General features: G+C 44.8%; 1 protein-coding gene across 4 annotated transcripts; it reads left to right on the plus strand.

Moving 5' to 3' along the window:
* Window positions 1-115: 115 nt before the first annotated feature.
* SEC22C (SEC22 homolog C, vesicle trafficking protein) lies at window positions 116-18769 on the plus strand. Of its 4 annotated transcripts, none has more exons than XM_083377458.1 (7): window positions 116-232; window positions 4602-4811; window positions 8770-8933; window positions 11310-11489; window positions 14720-14838; window positions 15965-16030; window positions 17629-18769. In XM_083377458.1, the coding sequence occupies exons 2-7, from the start codon at window positions 4630-4632 to the stop codon at window positions 17827-17829; spliced, it is 912 nt and encodes a 303-aa protein (XP_083233584.1). In that variant the 5' UTR covers window positions 116-232; window positions 4602-4629; the 3' UTR covers window positions 17830-18769. The 4 variants fall into 4 exon arrangements, with proteins under 4 accessions (XP_083233584.1, XP_083233586.1, XP_083233587.1 ...); XM_083377460.1 differs by lacking the exon at window positions 116-232 and adding an exon at window positions 1693-2476; XM_083377461.1 differs by lacking the exon at window positions 116-232 and adding an exon at window positions 3836-3911.
* Window positions 18770-23975: the final 5206 nt, after the last annotated feature.

Below are 23975 nucleotides of genomic sequence, written 5' to 3' on the forward strand. Positions count from 1 at the left end.
AGAATTCCTCAGCCAGTTGCCAAGGTTGAGGAGCCCTGTTATAAGGCTTCTCCCTTCCGCGGAAAGTGGGCGGGACCCCGTGACTCTCCCCCTCTAGCCTCTCTATGATGCCCGCGGACGTTCTGGCCGCCGACGTCTTCTCCGTGACCGGAAGTGGGCGTGGTTAGGGGGGGTTTGTTATGGTGGCAGCCCGTTCCGACGCGGCGGCGAGTCCTGAAGCAAGAGAGGCGAGGTGGGAGCGGCGTCGAGCGGCGGACCGGGCCCTTTTTCTTCTCCCGGCCTGAGCGGGCCCGGGCCTGGGTTCAGAGCGGGAGGGGAGCCGGAGTTGAGTGGGCTCGCAGGGTGCCCTTGTTGCAGCCTACCTCGCCCGGCTGTTGTGAGGGCGGTTTTGGGGTGTGTGTGTGAGGCGAAACCAGGTCTATTGGGGGGGGGGGAGAGGGGGAAAGAACCACCATGCCTTCCTTGGCTGCAACCAGTGCGCATGCGCGGCTTAGCTTAGCCCTGGGTCCAAGGGAGAGAGCCTTCCCCCCCCTCCCGGCCAATCAGGGAAGGCCTCCAAGTGCGACCCAAAAGATCATTAATTAAAAAATTAATAGTATTAATAAAAAAACAAACATCAGATTGATTTGGAATTTGGCTATATTGTTGCTGCTTGGGGTTGTGTGGGGGTGTTGTTTAAAAAAAATAGACGTTTATTATATGGTGGGGCTTTTAAAAATGCTGGCAAGTGTCCTCCCCCCCCCACCTCACCAAATCATTTATTTATTTTATTCCAAGCCAGATTATCTATTTATTAAACCAATGGACAGATAGTCCTCTACTTACTCACTTATTTATATGTTTATTCCAAGCCAAATTATCTATTTCTTAAACCAATGGACAGATAGTCCTCTACTTACTCACTTATTTATTTATTTATTCCAAGCCAAATTATCTATTTCTTAAACCAATGGACAGATAGTCCTCTACTTACTCATTTATTTATTTATTTATTCCAAGCCAAATTATCTATTTCTTAAACCAATGGACAGATAGTCCTCTACTTACTCACTTATTTATATGTTTATTCCAAGCCAAATTATCTATTTCTTAAACCAATGGACAGATAGTCCTCTACTTACTCATTTATTTATTTATTCCAAGCCAAATTATCGATTTCTTAAACCACAGGTCTGCAACCCGCGGCTCCGGAGCCGCTTGCGGCTCTTTCAGCCGTCTCCTGCGGCTCCCGGTCCTCTGCCATGTGCAGTCCCCCCCCCCAAAAAAGGTGGGACTAAAAAAGTCCAACCAATCAATTCAAATATGCAGGGTAGGTGCATAGTTCGCCTTGGCTCCACTCTTCAGTCAAACCCTGTTCTGCGCATGCGCGCATGTACGCACATGCGCACACATTTTTTGCGGCTCCCAGTTTTTCCTTTTGTGAGGGAACCGGTTCCGAGTGGCTCTTTCACTGTTTCAGGTTGCTGACCCCTGTCTTAAACCAATGGACAGATAGGCCTCTACTTACTCACTTATTTATATGTTTATTCCAAGCCAAATTATCTATTTCTTAAACCAATGGACAGATAGTCCTCTCCTTACTCACTTATTTATTTATTTATTCCAAGCCAAATTATCGATTTCTTAAACCAATGGACAGATAGGCCTCTACTCACTTATTTATATATTTATTCCAAGCCAAATTATCTATTTCTTAGACCAATGGACAGATAGGCCTCTACTCACTTACTTACTTATATATTTATTCCAAGCCAAATTATCTATTTCTTAAGCCAATGGATGGGTAGTTCTCGATTTGTTGAGCAACTGTTTAAAGTTAGAACAGCACTGAAAAAAAATATATGGTTTTTCACACTTACGACCATGGCGGCATCTGCACGGTCACATGATCAAAATTCAGATGCTTGCAAACTGACTCATATTTACGATGGTTGCAGGGTCCCAGGGTCACATGATCCCTTTTTGCAACCCTCTGACAAACAGAATCAATGGGGACAAGCCAACCATATTGCTAACTTAACAACTGCAGTGATTCGCTTAGCAACTGTGGCAAAAAAAAACCATCGTAATATGGGGTAGATCTCGCTTAATAACTACCTTGTTTAGAAACAGAAAGGTTGGGCTCAATTTTGATCATAAGTCGAGGACTACCTGTAAATTTATTTTAAGAAATAATTTTGGGACATTTCAGGGTCGGAGGAGGTTGAATGGAGGTTTATTTCAACTGTCTGAATGGAAGTTATTCCAGGACAGGGAGGGAAACCAAAGATTACAGTGACACTTTGGAGCAGGGTCAGAATCTTGGGCAACGTAGTGTATGCATCATAATCTTTTTTTAACCCTGAAAGATTAGATAAAAGCAATTATTCTGCTTGGCAAGCTTTGCGGTTTGGAATCAAACTATTTTCTTTATGGGTCATTTATTTCTTTAAAGAAGAAAAAAAAAAGAAATATCCACACTACAATTACTTACTGGGTATGCTTATTTATTTCTTTATCATTTTTATTATTTTTAGAAACAAAGCAGAGGAGATATCCAATACTCTTTATGTATTCAAGATGGACAGTGATTAATATTTATATGTTACTTATATGTAAGGGTGATGGTGTTGTTAGCTGCGAAGTCGTGTCCGACCCATCGCGACCCCACGAACAATGTTCCTCCAGGCCTTCCTGTCCTCTACCATCTTCTGGAGTCCATTTAAGCTCAGGCCTCCTGCTTCAGTGACTCCATCCAGCCACCTCATTCTCTGTCGTCCCCTTCTTCTCTTGCCCTCAACCTTTCCCAGCATTAGGCTCTTCTCCAGTGAGTCTTTCCTTCTCATCAGGTGGCCAAAGTATTTGAGTTTTAGCTTCAGGATCTGGCCTTCTAAAGAGCAGCCAGGGTTGATCTCCTCTAGGACTGACCGGTTTGATCGCCTTGCAGTCCAAGGGACTCGCAGGAGTCTTCTCCAGCACCACAGTTCAAAGATGTAAGGGTGTAGGTCTATACATATGTTGTACATGATATGTTTTAAATGCGTGTTATGTAAGTAACACTTGAGAGCAAACAACTAAATTTCATTTTTAATCTGTGCCATTGTGCCCACAGGAAAAAAAATGACAATAAAGGTTATCTAATCTACTACTCCCTCCTCCTATTTTCCCCACAACAACCTTGTGAGGAGGGCTGGGCTGAGAATGACCTGCGGATACCTTGAGAAGTTTACCTTCAAAAATAGAGGTGGTCCTCAACTTACAACAATTCATTTAGTGACTGTTCAAAATCACAACGGCACTGTGACCGTTCTTCATACTTATGGACATGGGAAATCCAGATTCACTTAACAGCTCTGCTACTAACCTAACCTAACAGCAGTGATTCATTTAACAATGTGGCAAGAAAGGTTGTAAAATGGAGCAAAAGTCATTTAACAAATTTCTTACTGAGCAACAAATTTTGAGCTCAGTTGTGGTCGTAAGCCGAGGACAACCTGTACGTCCACAGTATGAAGTTCGGCTTATCTGTGGGTGGGTTTATCTGCAAATATACAGATAGTTATTTGTTTGTGACTGAAGTTACAACAGCACTGGAAAAAGTGACTTAATGATAATTTTTCACACTTCTGACCCTTTCAGCATCTCTGTCAGTCACGTAAAAATAATTATCAATACAAGAACATTTAAAACTATAATTTTAATTTTAAATTTTAATTTGTTTAATTGTGGGCTAGTCTTATTTAATTCTATTTTAAAGTGTACTTATTTGTATTGTTTTAACTCGCCCTGTAAACCGCCCTGAGTCCTTCGGGAATAGGGCGGTATATAAAATCAAATAAATAAATAAATAAATAATCAGAATTTGGATGTTCGGCCATCTGGCTTATGTTTATGACGGTTGCAGTGTCCCAGGGTCATATGATCACATTGTGGTAAGTCAGGGACTATTAGTACTTTGGATTGCTACATTGGGCAGAGAGGTAAACCTGATCAGCATATGACCCCCTTCTTCCTCTACAACAATTTCTGAATTGTAATTCTCTCCAAAAAGCCTGGCTTAGGAATGCATCATTTCAGCAGCAAATAAAACTTTTTTTCTTCCTTGTCTCAATTTTTAAAGTTGTAGTGCTCCATCTTTCTGTTATTCTGCATTGCTGGCTTCTGTTTGTAAGTCTTTACAAATATTCCTCGGCAGTTGAGCTCAATACTTCTTCTGCTAAGCAAAACTGAGCTTGCTCTCATTTTACGATCTTTTTTGCCAGAGTTGTTAAGTGAATCGTTGCAGTTGTTAAGTTACTAACATGGTTGTTAAGTGAATCCGGCTTCCCTATTGGCTTTGTTTGTCAGAAGGTCGCAAAAGGGGATCATGTGACCCCAGGGCACTGCAACTGTCATAAATATGAGTCAGTGGCCAAGCATTTGAATTTTGATCCTGTGACCACAGGGATACCGCAGCAGTCGTAAGTGTAAAAGCCGGTCATAAATCAGTTTTTCAGTGCTGTTGTAACTTCAAGTAGCCGCTAAACGAATGGTTGTAAGTGGAGAATTGCCTGTATTTTTTATCTATCTCAATGGGCCAAAGAGCAACGTGGACCTGGATTAACTCAAATTCCTTTTTCCAGACTGTCCCCATGAGTTCTCCCGCGGAGGATGTCCATGATCCTCTTCACCTGCGTGGTGCGGGTAAGGGATGGACTTCCTCTCTCGGCGTCCAGTGATTTCCACCTAGACCCTCGTTTTTTGGAATGCAGGAAGAGACTCAGGGCCCTGTCCTCCATACTGACACAATATCCAGAACGGGGCACAGCCAAAGAACGTGACCTCAGTATACAGTAAGTCATGCTCTAGCTTCAGACTTTAACTAGCTCGTCCTGTTTTATTTACTTAGTGTGTTGTGTGTGTGTGTGTGTGTGTATACACACACACGTATACATACACACACACACACACACACACACACATATATATATATATATATATACACACACACGCACACATATATGTATATGCATACACACACACACACACACACACACACAGACACACACACACACACACACACACACACACACATATATATATATATATATATATATATATATATATATATATATATATATATATATATATATATATATATATATATATATATAAGGTAAAGGTTCCCCCGCACATGCGTGCTAGTCGTTTCCAACTCTAGGGGCCGGTGCTCATCTCTGTTTCAAAGCCGAAGTGCCAGCGCTTGTCCGAAGACGTCTCCGTGGTCATGTGGCCGGCATGACTAGACGCCAAAGGCGCACGGAACACCGTTACCTTCCCACCGTAGTGGTCCCTATTTTTCTACTTGCATTTTTACGTGCTTTCGAACTGCTAGGTTGGCAGAAGCTGGGACGAGTAACAGGCGCTCACTCTGTTACGCGGCACTCGGGATTCGACCCGCCAAACTGCCGACCTTCTGATCGACAAGCTCAGCGTCCTAACCCACTGAGCCACCGCGTCCATATATATATATATATATATATATACGTAGGTCTTGGCGTATTCGGGTATTTTCCCATGTAGGATTGAGGGTGTCTTGGCGACGTTTCGACGAGGTCCCACTCGTCATCTTCAGGCTGGTGTCTTCGGTTTCGTGCTTGTGCTTCGCTTGGGACCTCGTCCAAACGTCGCCAAGACACCCTCAATCCTACACAGGAAAAGACCCGAATACACCAAGACCTACATACCTATACCCGTGAAAATCTACGAAAACAAATATATGTATACATACATATACATATATACATACAGTTGCAAGAAAAAGTATACGAACCCTTTGGGATTACATGGAGTTTTGCATGAATTGGCCATAAAATGCACTCTAAAAGTCATGTAAGTCACAACAATAGAAGAACACAGTCTGCTTAAAATAATACTACACAAACATTAGCTGTTGTCATGTTTTAATTGAACATAACATGTAAACATTCACAGTGCAGGGTGGAAAAAGTATGTGAACCCCTAGCCTAATGACTTCTCCAAGAGCTAATTGGAGCCAGGAGTGAGCCAACCTTGACTCCAACCAGTGTGATGATATTGGATGTGTTGCTGACAGCCGTCCTGCCCTTTAAAAACACACACCTGTTTTGGGTTTACTGGTCTCAAGAAGCACTTGTCTATTGTGAACCATGCCTCGCAGAAAAGAGTTCTCAGAAGACCTACGATCAAGAATTGTTGACTTGCATGAAGCTGGAAAGGGTTACAAAAGTATCTCCAAAAGCCTTGATGTTCATGTGTCCACGGTAAGACAGTCTGTCTACAAATGGAGAAAGTTTAGCACTGTTGCTACTCTCCCTAGGCGTGGTCGTCCTGTAAAAATGACTGCAAGAGCACAGCGCATAATGCTTAATGAGGTAAAGAAGAATCCTAGAGTGTCAGCTAAAGACCTACAGAAATCTCTGGCACATGCTAACATTTTTGTTGACACATCTACAATAAGGAAAACATTAAACAAGAATGGAGTACATGGGAGGACACCACGGAGGAAGCCATTGCTGTCAAAAAAAAAAAATGCAGCACGTTTGAAGTTTGCAAAAGAGCACCTGGATGTTCCACAGCATTACTGGCAAAATATACTGTGGACAGATGAAACCAAAATTGAGTTGTTTGGGAAAAACACACAACACTATGTGTGCAGAAAAAAAGGCACAGCACACCAACATCAGAACCTCATCCCCACTGTAAAACATGGCGCAGGGAGCATCATGGTTTGGGGCTGCTTTGCTGCCTCAGGGCCTAAACGGATTGTTGTCATTGATGGGAAAATGAATTCCAGAGTTTATCAGGACATTTTGCAGGAAAACGTACGACCATCTGTCCGCCAACTGAAGCTCCGCAGAGGATGGGTGATGCAACAGGACAATGACCCAAAGCATACAAGTAATTCAACAAAACAATGGCTTCAACAGAACAGAATACGCCTTCTGGAGTGGCCCAGTCAGAGCCCTGACCTCAACCCGATTGAAATGCTGTGGCATGACCTTAAGAGAGCGATTCACACCAGACATCCCAAGAATATTGCTATACTGAAACAGTTTTGTGCAGAGGAGTGGTCCAAAATTACTCCAGATCGTTGTGCAGGTTTGATCTGCAACTACAGGAAACGTTTGGTTGAGGTTATTGCTGCCAAAGGAGGGTCAACCAGTTATTAAGTCCAAAGGTTCACATACTTTTTCCACCCTGCACTGTGAATGTTTCCATCTCATGTTCAATTAAAACATGACAACAGCTAATGTTTGTGTAGTATTATTTTAAGCAGACTGTGTTTTTCTATTGTTGTGACTTACTATATATATAGTAAGGAAGCTGAAGCCACCAGCCTGAGGATGACAGATGGGATTCCGTCGAAACGTTGCTCCTACACCTTCAATTCTACGCGGGGAAAAACCCGAATGAATGACCAAAGATCCATGTATATGTATATGTATATGTATATGTATATGTGTATATATATATATATATATATATATATATATATATATATATATATATATATATATATATGTATATGTATATGTATATGTATATGTATATGTATATGTATATGTGTGTGTGTGTGTGTGTGTGTGTGTAAATTACTAACAAAGAATTAAGGGAGGCTGAGATGCATTTCTGACTCATTAGTCTTCATCAGTCAGTCATACCCTTCTGAGATTCGAACCTGGGCTGATTGCACCTTAGGCAGTGTATTTACCTCTTGAGCCACAGGTTCTCTCTCGCTTTGTTAGCTTTCTGCAAGGGGAGAGATATGTGTCATATGTTAACTATTAGATTACCTTGCTAGGCCCCAAACATGGGGCAAATCTTTATTTCCTGTTTGGATAACTGACATGAGAATATTCGAATCTCAGAAGGGTATGACTGACTGATGAAGACTAATGAGTCAGAAATGCATCTCACCCTCCCTTAATTCTTTGTTAGTAATTTACACAAATATATGAACTGTCCGGTGTGACTACAGCCTGTTCGATGGCCTTTGAGATAAAGCTGAAAACAGGAAATAAAGATTTGCCCCATGTTTGGGGCCTAGCAAGGTAATCTAATAGTTAACATATGACACATATCTCTCCCCTTGCAGAAAGCTAACAAAGCGAGAGAGAACCTGTGGCTCAAGAGATAAATACACTGCCTAAGGTGCAATCAGCCCAGGTTAGAATCTCAGAAGGGTATGACTGACTGATGAAGACTAATGAGTCAGAAATGCATCTCAGCCTCCCTTAATTCTTTGTTAGTAATTTACACAAATATATGAACTGTCCGGTGTGACTACAGCCTGTTCGATGGCCTTTGAGATAAGGCTGAAAACAGGAAATAAAGATTTGCCCCATGTTTGGGGCCTAGCAAGGTAATCTAATAGTTAACATATGACACACACACACACACACACACACACACATATATATGTTAAATGCTTGTTAACTATTCTTTGTTAGCAATCTAAAATTTACACACACACATATATCTGTGTTCGGAAAGCTACCAACTCATGAAGCTATAAAAACACGTTCTGCAGATATAATCGTAAAACCATAGCACCGCCTAACATCGGACAATAGAAATAGAAATCTTATAAGGGGAGTCCTTGACTGAGCCCAAAATTTCTGTTGCTGTATCAGCCCCCTGAGGATTTTTTTTTTTTTAGGAATTCCCCTGCTATGAAACGCCTTCCTTTGTCTGTCCACAAGTCCGTCCCTCGCTTGTGGTTCCCCCTTGTACTCTTGAGAGTTTAATCCTAGATCTTTCCTTTCACAGCTTCCACACTTCTGGGGGCGTGGCCTGCACCTGCATTGCCGCCAGCAGTTATCCAGCTGTGATGGCCTTCTGTTTCCTGGAAGAGCTTCGGTGTAAATTTGCCACGTCCTACAATGCCACCAGCGTCAGTCTGGCTTCCAGGCCCTATGCTTTCCTTGAATTTGGTACGTTGTTGGTTTGCTGTCTTACGTCTCTCTCTTGGTGGGGAAAATTTAGCAAGTCATTGCCGTGAGGTGCTTAATGCTCTCTGACCTTGGCTGTTTTCTTGCAGAGGTTTCACAGAATCACTTCTGGCACTGGTGATGTTAGCTGGGTCATGAAATAGCTGTAAGAAGGCAACCAGGCTCAGAGACCACCAAGGACTCCACAGTCCTCCTCTCTCCTCCCAAATCCCCCTCTCTTCTACCACTGATGATGTTACTTAGACAGGTCATGAAATATATGCAAGAAGCAATCTTCCTCCCCCTCCTCCTCCTCTCTCTCTCTTTCTCTCTCTCTCTCTCTCTAAACCCCACTTCCTTCTAGCACAGATGAAGTTACCTACTTAGCTCATGAAATGCCTGCAAGAAGGCAACCATACTCAGCACCAAGGACCCTATAGAAAGAGAAACACAGATAAGTATGGATTTACACCAGACAGACAGTGAAGCACAAAGCAATGATCAAGCAACTACCAAGGATAAAATCACATCCCACCCACACTGGCAGGGAACGCTACTGTATATAAACGCTACCTCACGCTGATGATGTTACCCAAATGGGTCATGAAATATCTCTTAAGAAAACCGCCTAGCTCAGAAAGTGCCAAGTCCTCGTCCTCCTCGTCCTCCTCGTCCTCCTCCCTTCTAGCACTGATGATGTTACCTAGCTGGGTCATGAAATGTCTCCAAGAAAACCATCACGCTCAGAGAGCACAATCAAGGACCCCACAGGTCAACTCCACACTACAAATATTCTAATTAGTCACAGCCTTGGTGGAGCAGTGGGCTGGTGCCTCCTTAAGTAACACCAGCTGCCTGCAATTAGTGCAGGTTCGAGTCCCACCAGGCTCAAGGTTGACTCAGCCTTCCATCCTTCCGAGGTAGGTAAAATGAGGACCCAGATTGTTGGGGGCAATAAGCTGACTTTGTAATAATGCCGCTTGGGGGGTGGCGAAAGCCCTAATAAGCAGGCATATCCATAGAATGAAGGCTACTGCTAAGCTTGTAAGCCACCCTGAGTCTTCGGAGAAGGGCGGGATATAAATGGAATTAAAATAAATAAATAAATAAATTGCTACGTTAAGAATACTCAGTAGGGCTATTTCTACCGGTGGTCCTCGACTTACTGTCGTTTAGCTACAACGCCACTGAGCAAAATGACTTAAAACAACCCTTGCAGCATCCCCATGGTCCCATCAAAATTCAGGCCCGTGGTAAACCATGGTTACGATGGTTGCGTCACTTTAGGATTAAGCGGTCGGCTTTTTGCAGCCTTCCCACCTGGCCTCTCAGAAGCAAAGTCCGTGGGGGAAGCTGGGTTTACATGACAATCACGTGGTTCGCTTAACCGGCAGTGATTTGCTTAACAACCGTTGCAAAGAAGGTCGAAGAATTGAGTGCAACTGACTTCACCACCCCCTCGCTTAGCATTGAAAATTCTGGCCTGTGGTCGCAAGCTGTCAAGTGGTGGTTGAGCCTTTAAAGATCACTTAGGTTTTCTCTCTGAGCATCTGTCACTAACCTGATCTTTCAGGTTTTCTGGAAAGAAAGATCCACACAACAGTTCGTTTAATGATTGTTCGAAGTTACAGCAGCATTGAAAAAAAGTGACTTACGACCGTTTTTCACACTTAGGGACATGGCTGCGTCCCCCCCATGGTCATATGATCAAGATTCAGATGCTTAGCACCTTGCTTGTATTTATGACGGCTGCAGCATCCCAGGGTCACATGATCCCCTTTTACGACCTTCTGACAAGCAAAGTCAGTGTAGGGAGCCAGATTGTTTAGTGACTGTTCAAAATTACAGTGGATGATCAAAATCTGGATGCCTGGTAACTGATTCGTATTTATGACAGTCGCTGTGTCCTGGGGTCGTGTGGTCCCTCTTTGGCGAGTAAAATCAATGAGGAAGCCAGATTCACTTAACAACCGTGTGACTAACTTAACATCTGCAGGGGTTCACTTAACAACGGTAGCAAGAACAGCCTTAAAATGGGACAAAAACACCTAACGAATGTCTTGCTTAGCAGCTGAAAGTATGGGCTCCGTTGTGGTTATAAATTGAGGAATACCTGTAATCTCCAGATGTGATTCGGCTACACAATATCACAGCTCCAGTGGTGGGATTCAGCCGGTTCGCACCACTTTGGCAGAATCGGTAGCTCATTTTGTGTTGCCCAGGCCCAGAACGGACTTCCGGAGGCGGCATCCACACAGAGAACCGGTTGTTCACATATTTGAATCCCACCGCTGCACAGCTCCATTGGTGGGCCCTAGCGAAGCATACATCAATATTTTCTTATTTTTAGAGAAAGCTCTTCTTGCCTCTTTGCCGCAGACAGTGTCGTCCAGAAAATCCAAAACCAGTTTAATCACACCAACTGCGCTCAGCCAAAGATCGACGTGGCAAAGATGCAAGAGGACCTCCGCTTGCAACCTCCCGCCCTTGTCAGCTGGGATGACATGGAATTGATGAACAGGATAGTGAACGGCCGGGCAGAAGCTCACCTTGAGACAGGTGAGTGATCCTACATTGGGATTAAGTTTTTCCTGCTCATCCCATCACAGATCGAGAGCCGCAGAAATGGGTGGCGCGGAGAAAGTACTCAGAGACAAAAAGTTGCTTTAATCCCTAATTTAATCTAATCTAACAAATGTCTATGGAGATTCTCAATTATCCAGGTCGTGGTTATCCCAAAGGTGCTTTTTCAGGAGGCAACTAGACTTTCTTGTCTTTTTTCTGAAGACGTTTCGCTTCTCACCCAAGAAGCTTCTTCAGCTCTGACTGGATGGTGGGGAATGGAAGGATTTATACTCCTTGCAGACAGCTGGTCATTTGCCTTCTTTCAGAGAGTTGTTGGGGCCACTTGTGGGTTTATCTGTGTCCTCAGGGTCAGCTGAGTGGTGACATCATATATCTCCAGTCTACAACACAGCCCTTTCAGCAGTTCCAAGAAGGCTCCACACCCATTTGCACAGCTCAGGTGACCTTGAGGACGCAGGTAAACCCACAAGTGGCCTCAACGACTCTCTAAAAGGAGGCAAATGACCAGCTGTCTGCAAGGAGTATAAATCCTTCCATTCCCCACCATCCAGTCAGAGCTGAAGAAGCTTCTGGGATGAGAAGCGAAACATATTCAAAGAGAAAAAAAAAAGTCCAGTTGCCTCCTGAAAAAGCATCTTTGCTACTAATCTAAAATAACAACAAAAAAGACCCTGCCGTAATTCATTCAGTTATAAGAGGGGTTGTTACTCTTATTGCTAGATACTAATAAAACAGTCAGCTTCAAATATTCAGTTTAAATATTCTGTGACTTATGTCCATTTTTCACACTTACGACTGCTGCTGCATTCCCGTGGTCACATGATCAAAATTCAGACGCTTGACAACCAATTCGTATTTATGACGGTTGCAGTGTCCCGGGGGGGTATGTGTATACGTGTGTCACGTGATCCCCTTCCGCGACCTTGTGACGAGCGAAATCAATGGGAAACCCAGATTCGCTGAACAACTTTTTTACTAACTGAACAACCGCAGTGATTAACAACCGCAGCGATTCACTTAACTGTGGCAAGAAAGGTCGTAACATTGGGCGAAATTCACTTAACCGTCTTGCTTTGTTGTTGGTTCAGCTATAGTCGTAAGTCAAGGATTATCTGTGCTATTCTCACAGCTCTCTTTGGAAGAGCATATTGGAGCTGTGACTAGGGGGGCCTTTGCCCAGGTTCGCCTGGTGCGCCAGTTGCGGCCCTATCTAGACTGGGATGCCTTGCGCACAGTCACTCATGCGCTCGTGACCTCTCGTCTAGACTACTGTAATGCTCTCTACATGGGGCTGCCCTTGAGGTCCACCCGGAGACTCCAACTGGTGCAGAATGCAGCCGCGCGAGTTGTCTTGGGAGTTTCCCGATACTCCCATGTTACACCTTTGCTCCGCGAGCTGCATTGGCTACCGGTTGCTCTCCGGGTGAGGTTCAAGGTGTTAGTTATGACTTACAAAGCCCTTCATGGCATGGGTCCGGATTCCCTACAGCAACACCTGCGGCCGGCGTCAACTTCCCTCCATCCAGTGCGCTCCCACAGAGAGGGCCTCCTCAGGGTGCCGCCGATCAAAGAATGCCGATTGGTGACCCCCAGGGGGAGAGCGTTCTCTGTGGGCGCGCCAGACCTTTGGAACAGCTTACCGGTTGAGCTCCGGACGGCCCCCGACCTTCGCTCCTTCCGGCGCGATCTCAAAACATTCTTTTTCGAACAAGCTGGCCTAGTCTGATGGGATGGGGTTGGGTTTTTAAAACTAGTTTTAACTTTAATATGTATTGATTTTATGGGCATGATGTTTAATGGCTTTTTAATTTTTGTATTCGACTTTTATTGTGTATTGCCCTGTTCACCGCCCTGAGTCCTTCGGGAGAAGGGCGGTATAGAAATCAAATTATTAAATTAAATTAAATTATTCTGTTCCTCTAACCCAGTGCTTCTCGGTCTCAGCAACTTTTAAGATCTGTGAGTTTTAATTCCCAGAATTCCCCAGCCATTTGCTTTGGTAATTCTAGGGAGTTGACGTCTCCAAATTGTATAGGTAGTCCTCAACTTACGATGGGTTGCTTAGCAACTTATTAAGAATTCCAGTGCACTTGCCACCATCACATTATCCTCAGTCAGGTAATCAAAATTCAAGGGCTCAGGAACTGGCATGTGTTTTATGAAGAGGGCAGCATCCGAGGGTCATGTGGTCTCCCTTCGTGACCTTCCCAGCCGGCTTCTGACAAGTCAGTGGTAGAAAAGAGATTCACTTAATGACTGTGCAATTCACTTAACAACTGCAGTGATTTGCTTAAGAACCATGGCAAAATCGGAAACCAGTCACTTAACAACCTTGCTTGGCAATAGCATTTGGGAACAGCCAGTCGTGGTCGTAAGTTGAGGTCTACCTACACAGGTAGTCCTCGACTTACAACCACAACAGCCCCAAATTTATGCTGCTAAGTGAAACATTTACTAAGTGAATTTTGCCCCATTTTTATCACTTTTCTTGCCACAGTTTTCTTGCGGTAGTTGTTAACTTAGCAACACGGTTGCTAATTGAATCTGGCTTCCCCATTGACTGAATTTTGAGGTGCAAGGAGGCAAAATTCATACCCATTTTTTGTCTAAAACATTGTCTAATTTCAGGATTTCAGTAGGCCACTAGTTAACAGTACAGATAGTCCTCAACTTACAACCATAATGGAGCCCAAAATTTCTATTGCTAAGTAAAACATTTGTTAAGTGAGTTTCGCCCCCTTTTACGACCTTTCTTGCCACAGTTGTTAAGTGAATCGCTACAGTTGTTCATTTGATCATGGTTATTAAGTGAATCTGGCTTCCCCATTGACTTTGCTTGTCAGAAGGGGATCATGTGACCCCGGGACTCTGCAACCGTCATAAATACAAGCCAGTTGCCAAGCAGACGAATTTTGACCCCATGCCGCCATGGTCGTACATATTGGAAAAAAAAATCATAAGTCGCTTTTTCTAGTGCTGCTTTAACTTTGTACAGTCACTAAATGAACCGCTGTAAGTTGAGGACTGCCTGCATTTCAGACTTAGGTTTACAAAAGATGTTTTGCGAAAAATAATTAAACTAGAAAGTAGTTCAGGCAATGAGATGTGGCTGAAGCACAAAGAAGCGTTGTGAACTTCCTAGCAAGATGGAACCATCTCACCTTTGTTTGATGTCCTTTTCATTTTTTTCAATTCACCTGCAGCTCCTGCTTGCCGGATGCAGCAAGTCTCTCCTTTGGGGATCCTCTCTCTGGTCCTCAACATCATGTGTGGGGCGCTCAATCTTATACGGGGGGTTCATCTGGCAGAGTATTCATTTCAGGTAACGGGGCTGCTGATGTGGAGGCAAGGAGAGTCAGTTTGGGCTAGTGGAGGAGGTGCAGGCCTATAATCCAGGAGCCTGTGAGTTCTAGTCCCACCTTAGGCCAAAAAGCTGTCTGTTTTCACTTTGGGCCGGTCACCAGGAGAATGTGAGTTCTAGTCCCACCTTAGCCATGAAAGCCAGCTAGGTGACTTTGGGCCAATCACCAGGAGATGCTGAATTCTAGTCCTGCCTTAGGCGTGAAAGTTGACTGGGTGACTTTGTGCCAATCACCAGGAGACGGTGAGTTATAGTCTCGTCTTAGACATGAAAGCTGACTGTTTGACTGGGCCAATCACCAGGAGACTGTGAGTTATAGTCTCGCCTTAGCCATGAAAGCCACCTAGGTGACTTTGGGCCAATCACCAGGAGATGCTGAATTCTAGTCCTGCCTTAGGCGTGAAAGTCGACTGGGTGACTTTGTGCCAATCACCAGGAGACGGTGAGTTATAGTCTCGCCTTAGACATGAAAGCTGACTGTTTGACTGGGCCAATCACCAGGAGACTGTGAGTTATAGTCTCTCCTTAGCCATGAAAGCCAGCTAGGTGACTTTGGGCCAATCACCAGGAGATGCTGAATTCTACTCCCGCCTTAGACATGAAAGCCAGCTGGGTGACTGTGGGCCAGTCACCAGGAGACGGTGAGTTATAGTCTCGCCTTAGACACGAAAGCCAGTTGGGTGACTTTGGGCCAGTCACCAGGAGACGGTGAGTTCTAGCCCCACATAGGGCCCTCCACCCCTGAAGTACCCTGTGCTCCGCTTAACGACCTGTACAGTTGCTTAACTACCACGTTGGGGAGCACAGGGATGGTGGTCTTTTAAATTAGATGATCCACAGTCCACCTCAGCTAACAACTGTCACTACTTGTGACCCGAACGGGCAGGCTACATTACTGTCGGAAGTTGAGGACTGCCTGTAGCTAATTTGGATTCTGCCTTAATGGTGCCAACGTGACTGTTTAAAAAAAGTGAAAAAAACAATATGTTTACGTTTCATTTGATCCGTTTTTCTTTTTTTTCTTCAATTTGACCTTGAAATTCATCTTTGGATTCTAATTTGACCCTCGAATTCATCTCCCCCCTAGGAAGATCACCGAGGAATTGGAAAGGTCGTAGCGTTTCTGCTGCCTTTCCTGTCTTGCTTCGGTTTGGTGAGTAACTTAAATATTTTCTGTTTTGCTGGTGACTTAAAAGTGGCTTCTGCCTCAGCAACTTTCTGTAATGCTTTGATTGATCACAAAGGTGCTCTCCTGTTTTTTATTTCAGTAGGCAAGTGGACCGGTTTTTTTTTTGATTGAGGAAGAAGTTTTGCTTCTTATCCAAGAAGCTTCATCGGGTTTTTTACTATGTTTTACATGAAATGCATGAGAGGTTTCTTGGATGGAAAGCAAAATGTTTTCTTCCTCAAATAAAGAACAGTCCACGTGCCTTTTTAAGGGGGGAAAAAGGGCCCTTTGGGACAACTATAACCCTGGATGACTGAGAATCTCCATAGACCCTTTGATTTATCAATTGATAACTGAAGGCCTATCCTGGATTTATTATCATGCTGTTTCTTCTGTATTCACCTCTTTGTCTTCAGTAGGCTTGTAAATTAGGTGTCGGCGGTTTTTCAATGTTGTTGTTAGCTCCGAAGTCGTGTCCGACCCATTGCGACCCCATGGACAACGTTCCTCCAGGCCTTCCTGTCCTCTACCATCTACTGGAGTCCATTTAAACTCAGGCCTACTGCTTCAGTGACTCCATCCAGCCACCTCCTTCTCTGTCGTCCCCTTCTTCTCTTGCCCTCAACCTTTCCCAGCATGAGGCTCTTCTCCAGTGAGTCCTTCCTTCTCATTAGCTGGCCAAAGTACTTGAGTTTCAACTTCAGGATCTGGCCTTCTAAAGAAAAAAAAGGTTTTTGAATACCAGGCGCTTAAAAATAAAATTAAAAATGGCTCAGATCTCACTACGTAACCAAATAATATCCAATTTCAGAGAAGGTTTTAATACTCTTGAATGAGAGTTTGCAGGAAATCAGATAAGACCCAGCAATCTTGTTAAGAGTTTGGCTTTCCCTCCAATGAATTCCTGCTACAAAATGTTATCAGAGTAACTACACTAATACCTCATTTTGCTTTTTGATTGCTGGCTAATTCTAGTAACCTTGGGATATTTCAAGGACCATTTTCTTAAGAAAACCTTGATTGGTGATTACATGCAAGTTTGGTCGCCACAATACAAAAAAAATAGACTCTGCAAAGAGTACAGAGAAGAGCAACAAAGATGATTGGGGGACTGGAGGCTAAAACATAGGGAACGGTTGCTGGAATTGGGAATGTCTAGTCTAATGACGAGAAGGACAAGGGGGGACATGATAGCAGTCTTCCAGTATCTCAGGGTCTGCCCCAAAGAAGAGGGAGTCAAGCTATTCTCCAAAGGGCCTAAAGGCAGGACAAGAAGCAACGGATGGAAACTAACCAAGGAGAGAAGCAACCTAGAACTAAGGAGAAACTTCCTGACAGTGAGAACAATTCATCAGTGGGATGACTTGCCACAAGAAATTGGTGGGGGGGCTTAATCAGTGGCGGCTTTCAAGAAGAGACTGGGCAGCCACTTGTCTGAAATGGTATAGGGTCTCCTGCCTGAGCAGGGGGTTGGACTAGATGACCTTCAAGGTCCCTTCCAACGCTGTTATTCTGTTATGTTGCCTTTGTGCCCTGCTTGCTTAACAGCCGTTTTTTTTCTTTTTCAAAATATATTTTTGCAGTGTTACCTCTACTTATTCTACACTTCCGCCCGGAAGATCAAAGTCTTTATCCTTTTTGCGACGGTCTGTCTCTGCAACCTCTACCTGTACGGATTACGAAACCATTGGCAAATCCTCTTCCACGTCGCCGTTGCCTCCCTTTCTTCTCACCAGATCCTAACCCGGCAGCTGGCTGAGAAACAGCTGGATTTGGGGGTGTGAAAAAGGACTCCCTGCATCCCAGGCGGGGTGTTTTTTTTTTTTTTTTAAAAAAGTCTCAGCTTTGAGGGAAATTATTCTAAAGGAGCTCTGAGCAAATGGACTCGTACGTTTGGGGTTTTTCCGTCCTTGCTCGAAATAATGCATTTTGGCAAAAAAAGAAAACCACTTTTTTTTTTTAGAAAAAAGAAAAACACTATTATTATTTTTGTAGCAAAAAGAAAAACACTATTATTATTTTTTAGACCTGACAGGCAGAAAGAAAATATCCATCTTAAGGAAGGAAGCTTGCGATCTTTTTATATTAATTTGTTTAATCCAAAAAAAAAGGCTGCAGGATGTGCGTGCTGAAAAAGACTCTCGCCGCTCTGACTTCTAGCAAAAATTCAGAGTTTTAGAGGCCGCTGTCTGGTTTTTCCGTCCAATTTTTTTTGCAAACGGAAAGCAAATTCAGAAAGCCACATCCACCGCTGATAATCTGGGAAAAATCAACCTGGAAAATCAGATGCACTGAAAACTCCCAACTGTGTGAAAGCATAAGATTCTTTACCAAACCATTGAGGGTTTTTGTTCACGACAGAGTGGGCGGTGGTGGTTATAATACATATATAATTAATTGTAATATTATTTGGGAGAGGATAATTGTAATGTTATTGGGAAACTGACTTTTGGATCGTGTTTGCGTTAGACTTAAGTTGTAGATAAATCTATTTATATCAAGTTTGGGTAGAGGAGGCAGCAGCCTTGAAAAATCACGGATGGTGAAGGTGCCTTGAGAGGAAACGTCCTGTAAACATTTCCTGTACATAGCCTCGTCTTGAACTGAAAACAGCACCAGCCTTGATTACACGATTTCACATTGATACGGAGTTTTTTAAAAGAATTTTCTCATGTACCTAGATTTCCGTCGTGTTTCTACACACGGGTGCTTACAGCCATAGGTTTACAGGTCCCGGCGGAATGTGCGAAGGTCGGGGGCAGTCCTAAGCTCCACGGGCAGGTGGTTCCAGAGGGCAGGCGCGCCCTCAGAGAAGGCCCTCCCCCTGGGTGTTATCCGCTGACAGTCACCCTGAGAAGGCCCTCCCTGTGGGAGCGCACTGGACGAAGGGAACTTGATGCCCGCAGCAGGTGTTCCCTCAGATATCCCAGACCCACTATGGGGTGGGTCGGGGTGCCTGGGGTGGAGAAACAACGTGGCGGACCAGGTACGGTACTGGAGTGGGTGGAAGGACAGGGCATGTGGCCGCCTGTGCCAGGCCAGCCTCTGGGCGGCTCTGCTGGGTGGCCGTGGGAAGGGTACTGAGGGGCTGGCAAGGCTGACCAAAGCGGCAGGTGGAGCGCCGGAGGCTCAGGGATGGTGAAGTGGGCGGGTGTCCTGCCGTCAGCACCCATGCCGGCTGCCCCTTCCCCGTGGAGCCGGAGAGCTTGGCACACCACCACCCACATGCCCTCGTTCCCCGCAGGAATTACATTTCTTTCCTTACCCGGTTCCCAGCCTTTTCTCCTTCGTGATCCGCCGCCGCCGCCATGTGCAGGGAAACGAAAGGGATTTTTGGGGAGAAAAAAGGTCAATCCCAACTTCTCGTGGAAAAAAAAAACCCTCAGGAAGTTGGAATTGATTGACCTTTCCCAACCCCCCCCCCAAAAAAAAACTTCTTTCGTTTCCCTGCAAGCAGTTTGGAAACTAACGGGAAAAACCGTTTTGTTTGTGTGTTTTTTTTACCCCTGCCCAAGTTTCTCCATTTTTTCCCTCAGGGCTCCACATCTCCCGTTAGGGTTGGGGGGCAGTGGGGGTTAGAGTTAGCGTACAGTAGGCCTGGCAGAGGCATCGGGTACGACGCGCGAGATGGCAAACAGCTGCGTTGTGCCCAAACCAGCTGTTTGCCATCTTCTGCCCAATGCCGCTGCCATGAGGCCGCGGAACAAGCCAAGTGGCAGTAGGGAACCGCTATACCGGTATTGTAGGTCAGATCCCCATTCGCCCATCGTCTTTGCCTCGTCACAGAGGCAGGCTGTCCCGTGTATGCCCTTAAGTAGAGCTTACTTTTGTGGGGAGGGCTTATATTAGGCCCACTCCCCCGAAAAACAGCCAAGGGTTACTTTGGGAGGTGGATTTACTTTCGAGGAAACATAATACTAGACCTCATGGCAAGGAACACAAGATTGATGATGTTACCCAGCTGGGTCATGAAATGCCTGCAAGAAGCGTCCACAGTTGTCCTCTCCACACATACACCCCACTCCCTCCTAGCACTGATGACGTTCCCTAGTTGGGTGATAAAACGTCTGCAAGGAAACCACCCAGCTCAGAGAGCACCATGGACCCCATAGTCCTCCCTCCCTCAGGTCATGAGTTATCTTCAGTGATATCCAACCAAGCTCAGAAAGGGCCTTGCACGCGCCACGCTTGGCCAGGGTAAACGTTAACAGATCTTGAGTTGATGCACGCTATCAGTTCTTGTTCGCACAGTCTTGTGCCACAGTGGCCAGTGCTACTTCTTGGATGTCCCAGTATAGCTCATTCCATCACAGAGTCGCTGCGAGATAAGACCTAATACTGATGATACCCAACTCCAAAACCACGAATGATCTCACCCAGCGGTTTCATGTAGATGTTGAACAGGAGAGGCGAGAGGACCGACCCCTGAGGGACTCCAAAAGCGAGAGGCCTCGAGGTCGACCTCTGCCCCCCTGCCAACACCGACTGCGAGCGTCCCAGGAGATAGGAGGAGAACCACCGAAGAACCGTGCCTCCCACTCCCAATCCCCTGAGACGCCGCAGCAAGATACCATGGTTGATGGTATCGAAAGCCACTGAGAGGTCTAATAGGACTAGGACAGAGGAATATCCCCTGTCCCGAGATCCTCCAGAGATCATTCACCAGAGCGACCAATGCCGTCTCCGTGCTGTACCCGGGCCTGAAGCCCGATTGGTACGGGTCTAGATAATCCGCTTCATCCAGAACCAGAGGGAGCTGATGCGCCACCACACTCTCAACAACCTTCGCAAGAAAGCGAAGGTTGGAGACGGGACGAAAGTTATTTAACACAGCTGGGTCCAAGGCAGGCCTCTTGAGGAGAGGTCTCACCACCACCTCCTTCAAGGCGGCGGGGAAACTACCCTCACTCAAAGAGGCAGATATAACCGCCTGGAACCAGCCTCGTGTCCCCTCCCGGGCTGCATAAACCAGCCAGGAAGGGCACAGGTCCAATAAACATGTGGTGGAGCTCAGCCTCCCCATAATCCTGTCCACTTCCTCCGGAGTTACAGGATCGAACTCCTCCCAGATCACATTGACAAGATCACCCGTGTCCTGATCGTCCGACTCTGCCCAGTCAGAGTCCAAATCGGTCCGAATCCAGGCGATTTTATCCAACAGATGTTGACTAAACTCCTCGGCACGACCCTGCAAGGGATCCTCACTCACCTCCTGATTGAGGAGGGAGCGGGTCACCCTAAACAGGGCGGCCAGGCGATTATCTGCGGACGCGATAAGGGTAGCGAAGTAATTAGGCCTCGCCACCCTTATCGCTGCGAGATAAGACCTAATATGGGTTCTTAGTCGCAATCGGTCGGACTCAGATCGGCTGGACCTCCATCCGATAAATAGAGATAGTATAAATAAATAGAGATAGTCCTTGACTTAGAACAGTTCGTTTAATGACCATTTCCCAGTTACAAGGGCAGTGAAACAAGTGACTTAACCATTTTTCTGACTTATGACCATTGCAGCATCTCTGTGGTTGCATGATCAAAATTTAGACATTTGACAACTGGCTCCTATTTGTGACCATTGCAGTTCCCCGGGGTCACGTGGATGGGAGACCACCAGGTGATCCCAGGACTACGAACTGGCTGGAAAAGGGAAGGGTAAGCAATCAGGTGATCCCCTTTTGCAACCTAACAAGCAAAATCAATGGGGAAGCCAGATTCACTTAACTGTGAACAACAGCAGATTCACTTTGTAACCAGCGAAAAAGGTCGTAAAACGGGAGTAAAATCACTAAACCGCAGTGTTGCTTAACAACAGAAATGTTGGGCTGAAGTGTGTTCATAAGTTGAGGACTCCTTGTACTGTTCTTATCTGCAAATTATGACCATTCATTCAGCAGCTGCTCAAAGTTACGACGGTGCTGAAGGATAGGACTTATGATCAATCCTCAAAGTTCGAAAAGATTTTATCAGAAGCGCTTTTGGACAATGGAAGGAAAGATTTGGGTATTGAGTTAAATCTATAATTTCCCAATTGTCTAGCTTGCAAACCTTGCAATCTGCTAACTTTCCAAATGCAGGGACCTGGTGAAACTTTCAGACACACCCCCTTTGAAAAAGAGGTGTGGCTTCCATCAGCCAATAGTCCATCTTGACTATTTTGACCTACTTGAGCCCACCCTGATCGTCTTGCCTTTTGACAAAAGGCCCTTTGAATTTTGTGACCTTAACTTATGACCACAATTGAGCCCAAAGTTGTTAAGTGAATCTGGCTTCTCCATTGCTTGTCAGAAGGTCAGAAAAAGGGGATCACATGACCCCGTGACGCAGCGACCGTCATAAATAATGGGTCAGTTGCCAAGTGTCCGAATTTTGATCACGTGACCGTGGGGATGCTGCAATGGACGTAAGTCGAGGTCTGTCTTTTAACATTTTTCTTTAGGAAATGCAACATGGTTTTTATCTTGTACTGTATATTTTAAAAAGAAACATCCCTGTCGGTGCCAAGTCCTGATTCCAACCCCCCCTTTCTGAATGAAAGCCAACATGTTAAAATTCCCAATTTCTCCACCTTTGAAATGATCAGAGGGTTTTAAACACATTCAGCTTTAAATTTTTTAAACCAAAAAGCCTTTGGTGAGTTTCTGATTCTCCTCGACCACTTTGCCTTTGCACCGAGTTCAAAAGACTTCCAAATATCTGGTGGGAAAAAAATTGCATTTGTCAATACAAAGAGGAGTAATCAATAAGGAGAGTAAAGGATTGCACTCCATTTTTTATATGTATTTATGAGAGAAGTTTTCTATCCCCCTCCACTTCTGTCTTCCCTGCCACCTAGGATCTGGGTGGATTTTATTCAGAGACCATGTTTCTTAAATATCTGTTAAAATCGATGGAGGAAAGTAAGCTCTGGGGAGCTGACAAGCGGCATAAAAATTTAATAAATATAAATAAATAAAAAGCAGCCAGCAAAATGAGGAACATCGCTCTGCAGTGCCAGGAACCAAGAAAAACCACGTAGAATTATTTCCAAGCAGTATGCTTTAGCCTTCCTCACTTACAGACGGAAGACTTGCTAAACCGACGTAACTGCAGATAGTCGTCAAAGCTACAACGGCGCTGGAAACAATAGGATTTAACAACCAGTCCTCACACTTACGACTGCTGCAGCACCTCCCCACACCCCTCCACACAGTTGTGGGATCAAAACTTGAGCAGTTTGCAACTGGCTTGTATTTGCGATTGTTGCATTGCCCCGGGATCACATGATCACCTTTTAATGACCTTCCCAGTCAGTTTCTGACAAGCAGAGTCAATGAGGGGATCTGGATTCACTTAACGGCCGCAGTATTTCTCTTAAATGGGGCAAAAAAAGCCCTAATAATAAGCAGGCATATACATAGAATGAAGGCTATTGCTAAGCACATTGGTTTGTGCTTAAATTGTAAGCCGCCCTGAGTCTTCGGAGAAGGGCAGGATATAAATGGGATTAAAATAAATAAAATTAAAAAAAGGTATAATTGAGTGTGGCTCCCTTAACGACCACCTTGCTTACCAATGCAAATTATTGTAGTAATTATGGTCGTAAGTTGAGGAATTTGCAATACTAAAGATAGAAGGGACACAACTGAGCCCTAAATTTGTGTTGCTAAGCAAGACAGTTGTTAAGTGAGTTTTGCTCCAGTTGTTAAGCGAATCCCTCCAATTAATTTAGTAACATGGTTAAGTGAATGTGGCTTTGTTTAGTGACTGTTGGTAGCCAACAACGGCACTGGAAAAAAGGCACTTATGAGCGTTTTTCATACTTACGACCATTTGCAGCATCCCCATGGTCACATGATCAAAATTTGGTTGCTTGGCCACTGACTCATACTTAGACAGCTGTAGTGTCCCAGGGTCATGTGATCACCATTTGTAATCTCAGCTGGCTTCCCAC

The sequence above is a fragment of the Vipera ursinii genome (assembly GCF_947247035.1).
Source record: "Vipera ursinii genome assembly, chromosome: Z".
In the NCBI taxonomy this organism is placed as follows: Eukaryota; Metazoa; Chordata; class Lepidosauria; order Squamata; family Viperidae; genus Vipera; species Vipera ursinii.

Coding starts and splice junctions, on each gene's coding strand:
- SEC22C (XM_083377458.1), top strand. CDS start 4,630: ATGTCCATGATCCTCTTCACCTGCGTGGTGCGGGTAAGGGATGGACTT. Junction 4,812..8,769: donor GAACGTGACCTCAGTATACA/GTAAGTCATGCT, acceptor TTCCTTTCACAG/CTTCCACACTTCTGGGGGCG. Junction 16,031..17,628: donor TCCTGTCTTGCTTCGGTTTG/GTGAGTAACTTA, acceptor ATATTTTTGCAG/TGTTACCTCTACTTATTCTA.